The 16,076-nt window shown below is 40.0% G+C and overlaps 2 protein-coding genes across 2 annotated transcripts in view; one reads left to right on the top strand and one right to left on the bottom strand.

Annotated features, from left to right (window-relative positions):
* LOC140134567 (myeloid cell surface antigen CD33-like) overlaps window positions 1-406 on the bottom strand; it is a 336,522-nt gene extending 336,116 nt beyond the window's left edge. The window contains exon 1 of the mRNA XM_072154968.1: window positions 277-406. The gene's annotated coding sequence lies outside the window, so the exon portion shown is untranslated. The remainder of the gene's footprint in view (window positions 1-276) is intronic.
* Window positions 407-5,131: 4,725 nt separating this feature from the next.
* Window positions 5,132-15,589, top strand: LOC140065846 (myeloid cell surface antigen CD33-like). The gene is made up of 7 exons (XM_072113402.1): window positions 5,132-5,198; window positions 6,499-6,879; window positions 8,152-8,418; window positions 12,007-12,036; window positions 13,595-13,685; window positions 13,969-14,071; window positions 15,423-15,589. The coding sequence occupies exons 1-7, from the start codon at window positions 5,132-5,134 to the stop codon at window positions 15,564-15,566; spliced, it is 1,083 nt and encodes a 360-aa protein (XP_071969503.1). The 3' UTR covers window positions 15,567-15,589.
* The last annotated feature ends 487 nt before the right edge of the window (window positions 15,590-16,076 follow it).

Genomic DNA, 16,076 nt, shown 5'->3' with positions numbered 1-16,076 from the left:
AAATATGCAAATTAGACTGAGGAGCTCCAGGCTCTATTGACACCTATGGAGCCCGGAGCCCCTCAGACTCATTTGCATAATTTGTAAAGATTTTTATTCTTAAAAACAATGTCATAAAAATCTAAATGAAGAGCAGATTGGGCCAGAGGGGGCACACACCAGTATGTCAGTGTGATGGGTTTGCAATCCTTCATCCTGGTGTTAGATGTCCTTTATTCGCTATAGCACTTAAAGTAAATCTTAACTTGATTTTTTTTTAAATAAAAGTTTACCTACCAAGTCCTGGCTCCGGGCTTCAGACTTGCAGTGGTCTCCAGGATGAACTCTCCGCTGGAAGTGGAAACCGGCAACCTATGGTGCTGCCACTGGTGCTGAAGACCATAAGTGCACGACTGAGCCCAAACTGGGTAAGTGCACTTTTTTTCATCAGCCTGCCCAGGTACAGGATTTTCTAAGATTTTTGAAAAAAGTATTAAAGATCTGATTAAAGATAGACTATATCTACCTCCTTGCAGGTCGAACCAAGTAGTAAACTAAATACATCCCGGTAGGCACATGCACAAGTACCTGTACAGCTGACCCCAACAGAATATCGGCTGGTTGGACAGAGTGATCTCGTATGGTGAAGTCCCTGTCTCACCAGACACAAGCCTTGCCCCCCACCACTTTGATGTCATATCCCCACCACAACCTACAAGAACCTCAGACCACAGCAACGCCCTTCCACTTTAACAACCCCAACTCTAAAACTTGACCCTCTGCGGTGTAATAAGAATCTGCATCACGACATCTTGTCTCAGAAGAAGCCATTGAAGCCATGGAAAAGTTGTTAGAAGAGGGGAAGGGGTTAGCACTCAGGATTGGTAATTTATAATGCATTGAGTTAATCTTACTACATCTATACTTCATAGATAGTTTAAGTGTTTAGATTGTCCTTACCACTTCGCCTCCTCTGCCTCCGCGATGAGCTTTCTCACGTGTCTATCGTTGAATAGTCTCATCATCTAATTTTATCAATATGGGAAGATGAAACTCAAACACCACAACTTCCTAAAATAAAACAAGTGCAAAAAAATTTGACTTGTGAAAAAGAAACAATATATAAGTTTAACGAAAAAACAGCAAAAAGTGTGATGAGTGAAGGTTTACAGTAAAGATATGTGAAACAAGAAGTCCGACAAGTCCCTCAATAGCGATTACTGTAAGACATATTACAGTTAGATGTAGAAAAGTTTAATTTAAATAGTATAATTTCATAGTTATGGGAATTTTTTTGATTTAATTTTTTTTTTTTTGTGTTAAAGTCAATTCAATGTTTGTTTAAAAATGAATTTAACATACATTAAGTGTCAAGTTAAACGTTGCTGCACATGGTGTTTATTTTCCCTTCAATTCTTTTCTATGCCCGATCCACTTTATCCTCCTAAAAGCAACTTTTATAATTATTCTAAGGAACCTGAATAATTCTGCTTGGTGTTTCCAAAGCCACTTAGTGCTGTAGCTTCACAGGCTGTTACAATGAGCAGAGCAGTTCTCCCCCGCCCCTTCTGTTCTGTTAGATTACGCATGCATTGGGAGAAGAGAGAGAGTAAGGGATTGGGTGATGCATGTTGTGCTCAGTGTAACAGCCTTTGAATATGCAGCACTCTGGTAACGCGCCCAGTGCCCTTCAGGATCACAACCATAACTTCAAAGTTGAATTTAGAAGGAAAGACGTCATAGATAAGAAGATTCCCACAGTCACGGTACCTATATCTATGAGTAAGTGTCCCAGGTTTATCATGATTGAATTTGACGGGAGATTTCCTTTAATTTTTTTGGTGATTGTTTTGAGGTCGGTGGAAGCTAACTTTCTGGATAATCTGCTGGTCCATGAAAGAAACATTATCCGAAAGCTGTTTAGCTGCTTGACTACATACTAGTAAGGGTTTATTAAGACAATTCCTGATGATGGGTTCCCTTTTCTAGAAGTAAACTGTATTGTAAGTGAAAAGCCGGATGTGGAAGAGACTTTGGGTTTGAAGAACTTTTTAGGTTTTTTGGGTTTAATTGTTTAATCGTTACTAAGGATTCATTAGTTTTCTCTACATATTCTAGTGTCCAGTACTAATACATCTTAAGAAACAAGAAGTTTTCTTGTTTCCACTTGGCGCCTCCGCCCTTCACACTTCTATCATCTCACTGCAAGTTCTCTCTATTTTTCTGCTACATTAAAACCTTTTTTAGAAACTTGTGGCTTTTAGGTGAAACTTCTCTTCCCCCTTTTAAGGTTTTCTGTTCATAAATGTAGACAGTAAGACCATCATGGGAAGGGGGCAGGAGCTATAGATGGTGATACCAGGACTTGTTTTCTGTAGAAGACTTCTATCTCCTCCCAGATATACTCTGCCTACCATAGGACAGCACTGAAGGTAAGTGTCCATGACTCTTATTGTGCGGTTGGTGTGGTACAATGTCACGGTGGCTTAGTGGTTAGAATTACAGTCTTGCAGCACTGGGGACCTGGTTTCAAGTTTGTATGTTCTCTGCGTGTTTGCATGGGTTTCCTCCAGGTCCTCCGGTTTCCTCCCACACTGCAAAACATACTGGTAGGTTGATTAGATTGTGAGCCCCATGGAGACAGGGACTGATTGGACAAGTTCTGTGCAGCGCTGTGTAATCTGTGTGCACTATATAAATAAAGAAATTATTATTATTAGTTACGGACTTGTCCCTCTGTACCATACCTCTTGGCCAGGCAATGTGTAGACATGTCTCATGATGTTATATGTTGGTTGGGAAGTAAGAGACCTCCATATGGAGACTTCTTGGAAATATCCTTTATCTCATCCTGAAAAACATAGTTGCATATTTTCCAGAATCCCACATTGTAGCATCAATGGCTGTAAGTCTCCACAAACCTGCAAGGCAGCCTTAATTGGCAAAGTCACCATATGGAAATCTCTTACCTCCCAACCATAGTGAAAAGCCCCTCACTCAGCCGAACCAGTTCCCTACACTGTACTAACACTACTCAAAGCCATTGAAGCAGCTCTGTCTACAGCTGGAAATCTGTTCAGGCTTCTTGAAAGTCATGATTGATGCTAAAGAGGCTTCTGTGCAGGGCAGCAAAAGTGGCGTCGTTTTCCATCCATGAAAGCATTTTGGCAAATTTCATATGATATTATATGTTTGATGGCAACGATATATTTTATCAATTAATTATATAAAAATATACACTAAAGAATTATTATCATTATTATTATTATTATTGTTATTATTATTATTACACACTAACAATAGTTGTTCAGATTGTATATTCTTTTAAGGGCAGAATTGATTTTAATTATTTTAATAATAAAAAATAAATTACATTTTAACAATCTTAATGATTTAACTAATTGTATTTACATAAAACTCTATAAAAAGAGAATTAAAAAAAAATGATATCATCTAATCAAGTTGTATATTTGGACAAAAAGTAATTTGAATGGTCTACAACTTTTACAAATGAATGATTTACAAAAAAATAAAATAATTAAAATAACATAATTAAAATTAAAAATTAAAATCTAACATTAACTAAATGTCAAAAATTCCTCCTCAAAAATGATTAAAACTTTTCTTTTCAAAATGTATCTGAAGTTTTTCATCCAGTTATTTTGTTGAAAATTGTCAAAAGTTTCGTTACTTTTAAACTCTTTACAATTTTAAGTCAAAAAGTTTAACTCTCATCTGTAGATCTATTTTTTAATGTGGTAATAAAAAATTCATCTATGAGTGAAAATAGAATAGGACATTTACTTGTTGTAATAACGGATCTACTTTAACCCTTATAGGGGATACAATTTTAGAGACTGGGACAAATAAGGTTCATAGGGGCTCATTTATCTTTTGTGCAAATTTTTTTTTTTTTTTATTTGTCATGGGTTTTGGACTTGTTTCATTTATCTTAGAGGGTGATAAACTTTTGTGTAGGTTTTCACACAAAAGTCTTCTGCAACCCCATAATAAACTTTTGTCTATGCCCGCTTGGCAATGGAGTTTATTTGCATGAAAATTGCACAGATTTACCATGATTTACTCCAAAATTGTAAATTTTTTATACGTCCACATCTGGATTTTTAAGACATATCTGGTAAGCACTGAAAAATTATTGCGCATGGGACTTTGCTCAGCAAGTGGAAAAGTTTTTTTTTTCTGGTCAACATTCCATACATGAGTTGCACATGAAATCTGCATCAAACTTTGTATCAATCCCGATTTCATGCAGATACGTTTGGAAAATATTTTAGATCATTGGTTAAAAAAAGAAGTTAAAACAATTTTGTATTTGGAAAATCTACAAAGAAATCAGCATCTAAAACCCCAAGCTGTAGGTTCGATGACTCGGGTAACAGTTAACATACCGAATATATTCTTTGGAAATTCTGATAGTTCTATTAATATCAATAAGACTCTCTAACGCTCATAGCAGAATGTAGATAAGAGAATTCTTTAATATTTCTAGCAGATTGCTATTTTGATAGTGTATGGGCGAGTAGGTGTCCTGTTCAATGAACTAAACCCCAATCCAAGATGGCGTTTCCGGATATTCCCGTTGCCTGTGCGCATGCGTGACATGCGTGTTACAGTATTGGCTTTCCATTACATGTTACTAAGGTGTATACTTATCCAACATGGCGCTTGTTGGTGTCTTTGTAGTTTATGCGCATTCTTGACATGCACATTAGAGTTTCTGCTCTCCATTACACGTCACTGATGTGCGCAGTTGCGCTGTGGAGACGCGCATTGCATCTGATTTGTTTAATATGACCAGGAGGAGGTTCCCACATAGGTGAATTATGAGAGTAATTCATATTGAAATGTATTTTTCTGAATGTTTGATCATGTATATAAACTTATGTCCCTTAAGGATCGGATAATGCACTGTCTTTAGATTGATGAAAATCTAATCAATTATGCACCACATTGTATATATTATACACTTACATGATGTTTACCTTACGTATGATGTCACTACACTGCGAGTATATATAATGTCTTCTGCTTTCCTCTTACAGAAAACCAGGACAGGTAACAAGTGAGATCTGATCCCTCCATAGACTCTACAATCTGCACATAATCTCCTGTGGATCATCTCAGTGTCAGGATGAAGCACATAAAGCCCAGCAGTGCGGGGGTCAGTCTTGTGGTCATCCTTCCTCTCTTCTGGATAAGTAAGTGCTATGTACTGATGCTATATCTTGGTGTTGGAGAAGTTATTAAGATCTGTTTGACACATTCGAGGCTAATTATGTGTTGTATAAGGTTGTAGTATTTCCGGAAGATGAGATCTGTTCTTCTATTTGCAGAAATCTAGATGTGCAATAATAAAACCCTACAAGTTTGGTCTCCTGCTTATGACTGTATAACAGATTTGTGTCACACATTGGCCCAGATCTGTTACTGTGGCTGCACCAAATTCTTTGTACGTTTCACTGTGTCACGGAAATTAGGTGCTGCCTCGTCACGTGACTTCGGGTGCAACTGTACAGGTTGATTTATTTAGTCCACTCACCTTGCGCTCACCTTACACTCAGGACACATAAATCACACCTTGTACAGTTTTACACTCCAATTAATCTGCTACCATCACTTATTGACAGGCAGGGAGAGTGAGGGACAGAGAGACAGTCAGGGAGAGTGAGATAGACAGGCAGGGAGAGGGAGAGATCGAGAGACAGGCAGGGAGAGTGAGATAGACAGGCAGGGAGAGGGAGAGATAGAGAGACAGGCAGGGAGAGTGAGATAGACAGGCAGGGAGAGGGAGAGATAGAGAGACAGTCAGGGAGAGTGAGAGAGACAGGCAGGGAGAGGGAGAGATAGAGAGACAGGCAGGGAGAGTGAGATAGACAGGCAGGGAGAGGGAGAGATAGAGAGACAGTCAGGGAGAGTGAGATAGACAGGCAGGGAGAGGGAGAGATAGAGAGACAGGCAGGGAGAGTGAGATAGACAGGCAGGGAGAGGGAGAGATCGAGAGACAGGCAGGGAGAGGGAGAGATAGAGAGACAGTCAGGGAGAGTGAGATAGACAGGCAGGGAGAGGGAGAGATAGAGAGACAGTCAGGGAGAGTGAGAGAGACAGGCAGGAAGAGTGAGAGAAAGAGAGACAGGCAGGGAGAGTTAGTGACAGAGATACAGACAGGGAGAGTGAGTGGCAGAGATACAGACAAGGAGAGTGAGTGAAAGAGAGACAGGAAAGTGAGAGTGAGTGACAGAGAGACAGACAGGGAGTGTGAGTGAGTGACAGAGAGAAAGACAGGAATTGTGATTGAGTGACAGAGAGTCAGACAGGGAGTGTGAGTGAGTGAAAGAGAGACAGTCAGGGAGAGATAGATTCAAAGATAGATATAATTTTTTTTTTAATCCATTCTATTTCGTTATAGCTAAGAGCAGTTATTTACTCACCTGGGCAACGCCGGGATCTACAGCTAGTATATATATATATATAATAACACAATGTTTTATCCTCCTGCAGGTGTCACATGTCAGGGTACACATGTTTGTGGATATACTATTACTGTGGCTTCTAATGTCAGTGTCCAGGAGGGTCTCTGTGTCTCCATTCCTTGTACCTTCACTGCTCGGGGTGTCAGCACATTCACTAATTCTACCGGATACTGGTATCAATATAATGGAAATAACATTGTAGCCAGTAATAATAAATCCAGTCCTGGGCTAAAAAACAACTTCCGTCTGACGGGAAATCCAGATACTGGAGACTGCACCCTGACCATATCTGACGCCAGGAGAGGAGATAATGGGGAATATTACTTCCGATATGAGGACAGGAAAGACCCTACAAAGAGTTATAATTATATAAATAGTGGGGAAACTACACCACACATCACTGTGACAGGTAAGTGTGAGTGACCGTGCAGGATCCTGCAGTAATAACCAGATATAAGCCTCATCTATATTTGTTACATTACTGTATATCTGTGTTATGATAAAATAAGCTAAAAAATCCTTGTTCTGACCCTGATGAAGCAGAATCTGTGTACATAATGTGTAACATACTAAATGTATTGTCCCGGAATCTCATAGACTGCAGCAGGATCCAAGCACCACAGGGATCACAGGTACCACTTGTCTGCTGCCCCACACTGGGAACCTGAAAGGGACTGTAGTCCTGCAGGGAAGCAGGGGCTCCATATATCAGACCATATAAGCTCTGAAATACAGGGATATATATGGAGGATGGGAGTAGTACAAGCTGTGTAGTGTAATACAGTCTATGGAGGATGGGAGTAGTACAATCTGTGTAGTGTTATGTAGTCTATGGAGGATGAGGGGAGTAGTACAAGCTGTGTAGTGTAATACAGTCTATGGAGGATGTGGGGAGTAGTACAAGCTGTGTAGTGTAATACAGTCTATGGAGGATGTGGGGAGTAGTACAAGCTGCGTAGTGTTATACAGTCTATGGAGGATGAGGGGAGTAGTACAAGCTGTGTAGTGTAATATAGTGTATGGAGGATGGGATTAGTAGAAGCTGTGTAGTGTAATACAGTCTATGGTGGATGGGATTAGTACAAGCTGTATAGTGTAATACAGTCTATGGAGGATGTGGGGAGTAGTACAAGCTGTGTAGTGTTATACAGTCTATGGAGGATGAGGGGAGTAGTACAAGCTGTGTAGTGTAATATAGTGTATGGAGGATGGGATTAGTAGAAGCTGTGTAGTGTAATACAGTTTATGGTGGATGGGATTAGTACAAGCTGTATAGTGTAATACAGTCTATGGAGGATGTGGGGAGTAGTACAAGCTGTGTAGTGTTATACAGTCTATGGAGGATGGGAGTAGTATAAGCTGTGTAGTGTAATACAGTCTATGGAGGATGAGGGGAGTAGTATAAGCTGTGTAGTGTAATACAGTCTATGGAGGATGTGGGGAGTAGTACAAGCTGTGTAGTGTTATACAGTCTATGGAGGATGGGAGTAGTATAAGCTGTGTAGTGTAATACAGTCTATGGAGGATGAGGGGAGTAGTATAAGCTGTGTAGTGTTATACAGTCTATTGAGGATGAGGGGAGTAGTACAAGCTGTGTAGTGTAATATAGTGTATGGAGGATGGGAAGATTTGTTTTATAGACTGTCTACATCTGATATCCTGCCAATTATTCCATGTGTAGACCTCACAGAAGAACCGGTCATTTCGGATCTTGGGTCGGTGAGAGCCGGAATAAATAAAACAGTGACCTGCTCTCCTCCTGGGAACTGTCCTGCTACATCCTTAACTTTCCAATGGAGGAAGAGTAATGTCCCTGGTATCTGGAGGAAGAATTCATCTACTATAACATTTACCCCATCGCTAGATGATGACAACACAACCATCACATGTGAGATGTCACACTCCAGGGGGAACACGACTCAGAGAACCCTTCCTCTTTATCTCTGCTGTAAGTAAATTTTAGAATAATTATTATCCTTCTTCTGTATACACCTGACCCACCAGAGAATCATCTAGAGGGCTCTCCAATAGGCCTAGACTTTTATGTAAAAATGTCCCAGAAATGTCCAGTAGAAGATAAAACACAACTTTAGAGCCATTGACCATTAATCTCTTTTTTGGAGGATTTTTAAATCTAAATAATCAGATCTTATTTATAACTTTGTATGTTCTCCTTGTGCAATAATGAGAGGCGAGTAAGACGCCTATGTAGTTTTGGGGCAGCCCTTTTAATATAGGTGTCACCTTTGCAGTGCCGGACTGAGCAGTAGGGAAGGGTAAAAACTGTGATTGCGTTTGTTCAACTGCTTCTTGGTCATCGCATTAGAAAAGTATAAGCCACCCATGAGACTTGGTGTTCAAGGCCGGTTACTCTATTCTCCTACCTGTGTGTGAATACTGCCTAATATAGACACTAGTTACCACTGCTCTGCTTTCTGATGGTCCCCTGCTTTCCGGATTTTGTATGGCGCCGCTTTCTTGCCGTGACTCCTGTTTGGACTTATTCTCTTGTGTGTCATTTTGTTGTGCTCTCTGTTTTGACTTATTTTGTTGTTTTTTTTTCTCTTCCCCATACTTAACCTTTTTAGTGGAAAACTAGTTTAAGGGATTTTATTTATGGGTGGTGTCAAATAAGCAGGGACAATTGGAGGGGATGAGTATCAGGGCTGGCCTACCTTTCCTCCCTGCCTTACATGACAGTATGTTGCCATCTCATTTTGTTTGATTGACAAATTTATCTCGAGTTTTTAGATACTATTCGTGTTTTATGTTTTTTTTAACCAGAATGTGTATAACCATGAGAAAAAAGATTTCATATTTAACATTTTTAAACAGAAAAGTACAACATAGTAAGTTAGGATAGTCAAAGATGTAACAAACAACTTCCTCGAGCCATAATTAGTTGCTGTTGGCAGTACAACAAGTTGAGAGAAAAATACAAACAATTAAATGAATGGCATAAAGGAACAGGGGAAAAAATAGGGGGCGGGGGCGTTTATAGAGGGGACACAATATAGAGGAGGGGGAAAGGAGTACTGTGAGAACTATCAATCTGTGGAATAGCTGAGCTCAGGCGCTGGTCACAGCAGGGACAGCAGAGAGCTTCAAGAAGGGTCTAGATGCCTTATTAAACCTAAATAACATTGATGGTTATGTTATATAGAATTGTTTCCCATAAATCCCTTCCTCATCCAATCCCATCCCTTTCTAGGTTGAACCTGAAGGACATGTGTCTTTTATAAATGATGATACTATGAAGTATAAGAGTTCAGTAAAGACAAGAGAAATTCCTTGGAAATACTCATATTGCATTAAAGGATAAAATGCCATAGTAAATACAAGCATCAAGCACATTTAGTAGTGCTAAGAGCTTTTGCTGTACTTAAAGAGGTATCAGGAGGTGTTAGACACATAGGGGTCATTTAGTAAGGGCCCGATTCGCGTTTTCCCGACGTGTTACCCGAATATTTCCGATTTGCGCCGATTGTACCTGAATTGCCCCGGGATTGTGGCGCACGTGATCGGATTGTGGCGCATCGGCGCCGGCATGAAAACCCGACGTATTCGGAAAAACCGCCTCATTTAAAAACCGAAAAAGTGTCGCTTGGAAAGCGCTTACCTTCACCTGGTCCGAGGTGGTGCATTCCGGCGCGCTGAGATGACTTTCAGCGCAGCAGCGCCACCTGGTGGACGGCGGAGGAACTACCTTCATAAATCCCGGCCGGACCCGAATCCAGAGCAGAGAACGCGCCGCTGGATCGCGAATGGGCGAGGTAAGTAAATCTGCCCCATAAAGTTTGGCCACTATGCCCATATTTGCCCATATTTGCTAGAATTAGAGGAACCAGATGTTTTAGCTTTGAGTTGTCCTAGGGTGCAGTTATACAAAGCCTCACTAATTATGGTCTTCATACAACGGATTTCTATCATTTCCACAACCTGACAGTTGTAAGTATATGGAATATTGAGGCTCTATAGTAACAAAAAGAAAATGGTATTTTCAGCTCACCAATAATATGGACATTGCCGTGTCTGGCCGGTCGCACAGAGTAGAGGAGTCGGGCCACTCCGAGTGGAACTGGAAAGGATTTAGTGGACACTCCAGCGAGGGTAAAAATGGAAGATATCAAAAAATATTCGGGAAAAACATATTAAAACCTAATGTTTATTCGTATGGTTAAAAAGCCATGTGCACATGGAAGAGAGAGGGCCATTGACGCGTTTCGGAAGTTACTCCTATGACTAAGGAGTGGCCACTATGACTAAGGAGTAACTTCCGAAACGCGTCAATGGCCCTCTCTCTTCCATGTGCACATGGCTTTTTAACCATACGAATAAACGTTAGGTTATAATATGTTTTTCCCGAATATTTTTTTATATCTTCCATTTTTACCCTCGCTGGAGTGTCCACTAAATCCTTTCCAATACTGAGGCTCTGTCTGGTTTTGGAAAAGTCTCCAGTCCCAGTTGTAAAGGTGCTACTTGAAGATCCCAAGGAGGTGGATCACTATATAGAGAAGATCAAAGACCTTCTACTTCACAAGTAGCAGTAATTTACAGTTCCACCACGTATGTTGACATGAACCTATCTCTGAGTTGCACCTCCGGCAAAGACTTGTAACATTAGATACTTTACACCATAATGGTTATTAAAAATGTATCATGTCTCCAAATGATTTATACATTTGGAAGAATTGGAGCTGATTTGGATTGCAATCATCGGTGACCTGAGAAGGATTCATGCAGTTCCCTTTCCCATTAAGATTTAGAGGGAATAATATAAGATGGCTGACATTGTAGTCTGGATGTAGACACCACAGACACTTTTTTAAAAAAGGGAGTAAAACTATTTCTCGTAAGACGAAAAACTTGCATGAGAGGAGAAATTATATCGGGAGAGGAAGTGACTTCATTGGAGATACTTCTAGAACCGTCTCTGTGGAAAGGAAATTGTTTTGCTCAAATCTGCGAAGGTTCCTAAATTGGGCTTTTTATAAAGATCATCGAAACAATGCAATGGGGCAGCACTCTGGTAAGTATAAAGGTGATCTTTATTTACCCATGGCAAAATAAGGTGCACCTTTATACTTAGCAGAGTGCTGCTTCATTTCATTTTTTTGGATATCTGACCTTACAAACCGGTGGATCGGGTTTGTTGGAGGCGTGCACCCACCATTGGACTAAATCCATTATACTCGCTGTGCTGCTCCACAATCGGACTTTTTTTTATAAAGATCATCAAATGTTATCATCAAATATGGGATAAGTGCCAAGGGGAACCATTTTTGGTAATTTAATATATATTAATTAAAAATGTGATAAAATGTGTCGAGAAGCAGTAAAGTTCACTTGATTCTTTCCTAGGACACAGTTGAAACCCAACGTTTTATATTCAGTGACTTCTCATCCCTACACGTTATCCTGCACATTGATACATTTATTTCAAATAGTATTTAAAACAATGTATGAAAATCTAAAACTAATAAGATCTTGTAGGATTCTGTATTTACAGTTTTGTTATTTTACATCCTTGCAGATACTTCACCTCCATCCACCCCCCCGACAGGTGAGTTCCCTTTTATCCATCACTTATTTCTTCTGTATTTCCTCCTTTCCTCTGTTATTTTGTCTCCTCCTTTTCCTTCTCCTCTGTTTCTTAGTTTTTCCTCCAAATGTCCTGCTATTCCTTTCTACTTTTTCTACCTCCCTCATTTTCTTTGACTTTTTCTTTTCCATCTTCTCCTCGTTCTTCTCCCTCTTTACACTCTTCCCTTCCTTTCTTCCTTTTCTTACACTTTCATTATGTCTTTTCTTCCCCTTCTCCTCTTTCTCTTATTGGTTTTATTTCTCTTCCGTTATATCACTAGCATTTTCCTATTATTTTTCTTTTTTCTTTTTTTATTCTCCTCTTTTTTTCTACTTCTCCGACCCTCCTTCTCCTCCTCCTTCCTATCCTTGGTTTTCCAAATTCTCCTCATCTTTCCTTTTGCATAGCTTGCCTTGTTCCTCTCATTGGGGCACATTTACTAAGTCGGTGCAGTGCGTACTAAGTGTAGTGTCCAGGGGGCGCCAGATTTAGGATTTCTGGTGCCCATTCTTCATGAATCTGGCGCCCCCTGCACTGCTCCGACACAGTGAACTAACTTTTTTATGGTGCACCTTTAACATGGGCCATGAGACACAATTCTGTTGGACTTCTGTTGCATGTTTTCACTGAAAAGAAAGTGCAAAGTCCGACAGAAAACTGGGGCAAGGATATTAGTCTTCTCTCCTTTTTTCTTCTTCTCTGCCTTCTACTCTCTGTCACAATGGGGCACATTTACTTACCCGGTCCATTCGAGATCCAGGGCCTTGTTCTCTGCCGTGGATTCGGGTCTTCCGGCGATTCACTAAGGCAGTGCCTCCAACGTCCACCAGGTGTCGCTGCTGCGCTAAAGAGCATCGGAGCGCACTGGAGTTCACCGAGCCATCGTGGGTGAAGGTAAGCGCTTGTCCCACAAGACTTTTTTTTTTAAATGCAGCGGTTTTTCCGAATCCGTCAGGGTTTTTTTTGGCCATGCCCCCCGATTTCCATCGTGTGCATGCCGGTGTCGATGCGCCACAATCCAATCGTGGGCGCCGAAATCCCGGGGCAATATAGGGAAAATCGGCGCCAAACGGAAAAATTCGGTTAACCCGGCGCAAAAACATGAATCGGGCCCTTAGTAAATGACCCCCATTGTTTCTTTCTACTTAGTTTTCTATTTAATCTTCTTTCACTCATCTTTCCATCTTCGTCTTTGTTCTCTCTTTTCCGTCTCCGTTTTTTCCTTCATATTCTTTGTAATATTTTCTCTTTCCCTCTACTTCCCTTTTCTTTGCTTTACCTTAATTTTCTCATTTTACTCAATTTTTTCTTTCCTCACTTATCATCACTCATCATCACTCATCATCACTCATCATCACTCATTTCTTCCTCCAATTCTCCCTCTTCTATTTCCTTCATCCCTCTTCTTTTCCTTGACTTATCCATCTCCTCCGTGTAGCAATGATTATGTATCATCTATGACACTTCTGAATATAATGTTTCAAACGATCCTTTCCATATCTGATGATTTGAAGAATGTTCTGTTTTTCTTTCATAGATACATTATCCTACCAGGATTTAGCTCTTGGATTCAGCTCTGGACTGATTTTCGCCTCTTTAATAATTTTGCTGTACAAACTAGTTCCAAGGTAAGAATCCATGAGCATTGTCTGACTATAAACATCCGAAAATAATCAGAGAATGTCTGTGGTTACATCATACAAAACTAGAAGTTCCCTAAATTTCAGCAAACATCATCCATACAGCAACACAATAAAGCATTCAAAATTCTATTTACTTGCAATACCTTGTCTGTCCACCTGGTTTGCTATTGGCAAAGCAATACTTCTACATCCATAGAACACACCAAATATACACACCTGTTACATATGAAATAATTTATTCCATGATGACCTCTCCGACTCATTTTAGGACAAAAGTGACTAAAAGGAAAACACATTCAAAAGAGACCAAAGCATCTGCTGATACAGATCCTCCAACAGATGAGATCTACATGAACGTCACGGAACCTGAGGTACGAGGGTCGGGGTCCTATCCAGGGGGCCCTTGGGTGATGATGCAGTTGATAAAGAGATCACTGCAGAGGGCTCCGTATCATGTGTTCATGGGTGGAGAGTCATCACATTGTTGAGTCTTCAGCACGGGTAGGTAGTCATCAGCAGGAGCAGGACACCAGGGGAAAGAGGAGAAATAAGGAATTTTATTTTCCAAGCGGTTGCATTATTAAATCATTTCAGGGGGAAAAGCATGACATTACAGTGGGCACAGTACATATTCATTTATTACGAGAGGAACAATATTTACTACAAGGGACATTGTATCTATTTATTAAAAATAGGGGGCACTGTATGTATTAATGATAGGGGGTGCTGTATTTATTAATGATAGGGGGCACTGTATATATTAATGATAGGGGGCGCTATATGTATTAATGATAGGGGGCACTGTATGTATTAATGATAGGGGGCACTGTATATATTAATGATAGGGGGCACTGTATGTATTAATGATAGGGGGCACTGTATATATTAATGATAGGGGGGGCTGTATTTATTAATGATAGGGGGTGCTGTATTTATTAATGATAGGGGGCGCTATATGTATTAATGATAGGGGGCACCATATGTATTCATTATAGGGGGACTGTATGTGTAAGTTATAAGGGCTCTGGATGTATTAGTACATTCCGGGAAGTAGTATATATGTAAATTAGAGGGGCTCTGTAAATATGTAACATTTTTCTGTATGTTGATATTCAAATCAACAAACCGTAAGGACCCTTATGTTATGTTGTTGTATATATCTATGGAGCTGGTTCTGATGCTGTATTTCTGAGTAGAGCTAGGTTCTAGTGCTGTATTTCTCTACGGAGGTTAGATCTGGTGCTGTATTTGTGTACAGAACTAGATTCTGGTGCTGTTTCTCTTCTGCATAGTCTTTGATAGTCTTTGATTTTGGTCTTATGCTTTCTTACACTACAGAGCTCAGTTCTGGTACCTTATTTATGTATTGATCTTGGTCCTGGTGCTGTAGTTATGTATTGAGCTTGTTTCTGGTTCTGTATGTATGAACTGGGCTTGGTTCTGGTGCTATAATTCTGCATTGTGCTATTATAATCATTTAGCAGCAGCAACATATAATAATTTGAGGGTCACTGTACACAATTTAATTATGAAAGGGGGTCACTGTTTCTGCTGAAATGAATGTAGGGGAGTTAGAGAATGGAGACGCATTCTGTAAGAGATCCAGATGCAAGGTACGTTGATTTTATTGGGTAGTGAGGGAAATTATTTTTAGCTAAAAGAGAAATAGTTAAAGAGAAATAACACAATACTCACAGATGTATCTTACATTTCATTGCACAGGAGGCTACAGACAACATTAACGATGAAGTCTCAATGGATGAAAAAGACGTGAAATATTCTGCAATCATTAAACACTCCAATGTGTCTTCAGATAATCCAGTAGAAGTTTATGCACAAATACATAAAAAAGGGATTTCTGTATAAATTTTCTACAGGTTTTAACACAAATAACTGTCATACAATACTGTATTGGTGGAATAATGTATTTCTGGCATCTAAGGACCAGAGGATGGAAGCCACGAGGGGAGGAGTCTGGTAAAGAGAAATGTAAAGGAATTTGCCTCTAATAACCCCTGAGCTGTAAGATAAGAGTCTGGGAAGGGATAACAAAAATAAAGTTTACTTGCCCTTTTCTGGTTCTCAGTCCCTGTGTCGTCTTCAGCACATCCGGTCTGCCCTAAGCGCTGGGGATCAAGGGACTTTCTTTGGTCAATCACTGACCTTACTGTTGTCCAGAGCAATAATTACTTTAATTACTCGTCTTTTATGGTCACCTTTGCGCCCTGAAGTCTTATTGAGATTACATGAGAACCCCTTTAATTTACAGAAACATGGATCTGCGTCAACACCGCGCATGCACGACAACCACAGCCGTAGAGTGCGCATGTTGTCAACATGACATAACGGTAACAATTCTATATCGTAGGATCCCAT

Source organism: Engystomops pustulosus, chromosome 6, assembly GCF_040894005.1.
Source record: "Engystomops pustulosus chromosome 6, aEngPut4.maternal, whole genome shotgun sequence".
In the NCBI taxonomy this organism is placed as follows: domain Eukaryota; kingdom Metazoa; phylum Chordata; class Amphibia; order Anura; family Leptodactylidae; genus Engystomops; species Engystomops pustulosus.
This window is presented reverse-complemented; position numbering and strand designations above follow the sequence as displayed.

What these genes read in the sequence shown, in the direction of transcription:
- LOC140065846 (XM_072113402.1), top strand. Translation starts at nt 5,132, where the DNA reads ATGAAGCACATAAAGCCCAGCAGTGCGGGGGTCAGTCTTGTGGTCATC. An exon ending in CCTTCCTCTCTTCTGGATAA is followed by an intron (nt 5,199 to 6,498) that starts GTAAGTGCTATG and finishes ATCCTCCTGCAG; the next exon opens with GTGTCACATGTCAGGGTACA. An exon ending in TGAACGTCACGGAACCTGAG is followed by an intron (nt 14,072 to 15,422) that starts GTACGAGGGTCG and finishes TTCATTGCACAG; the next exon opens with GAGGCTACAGACAACATTAA.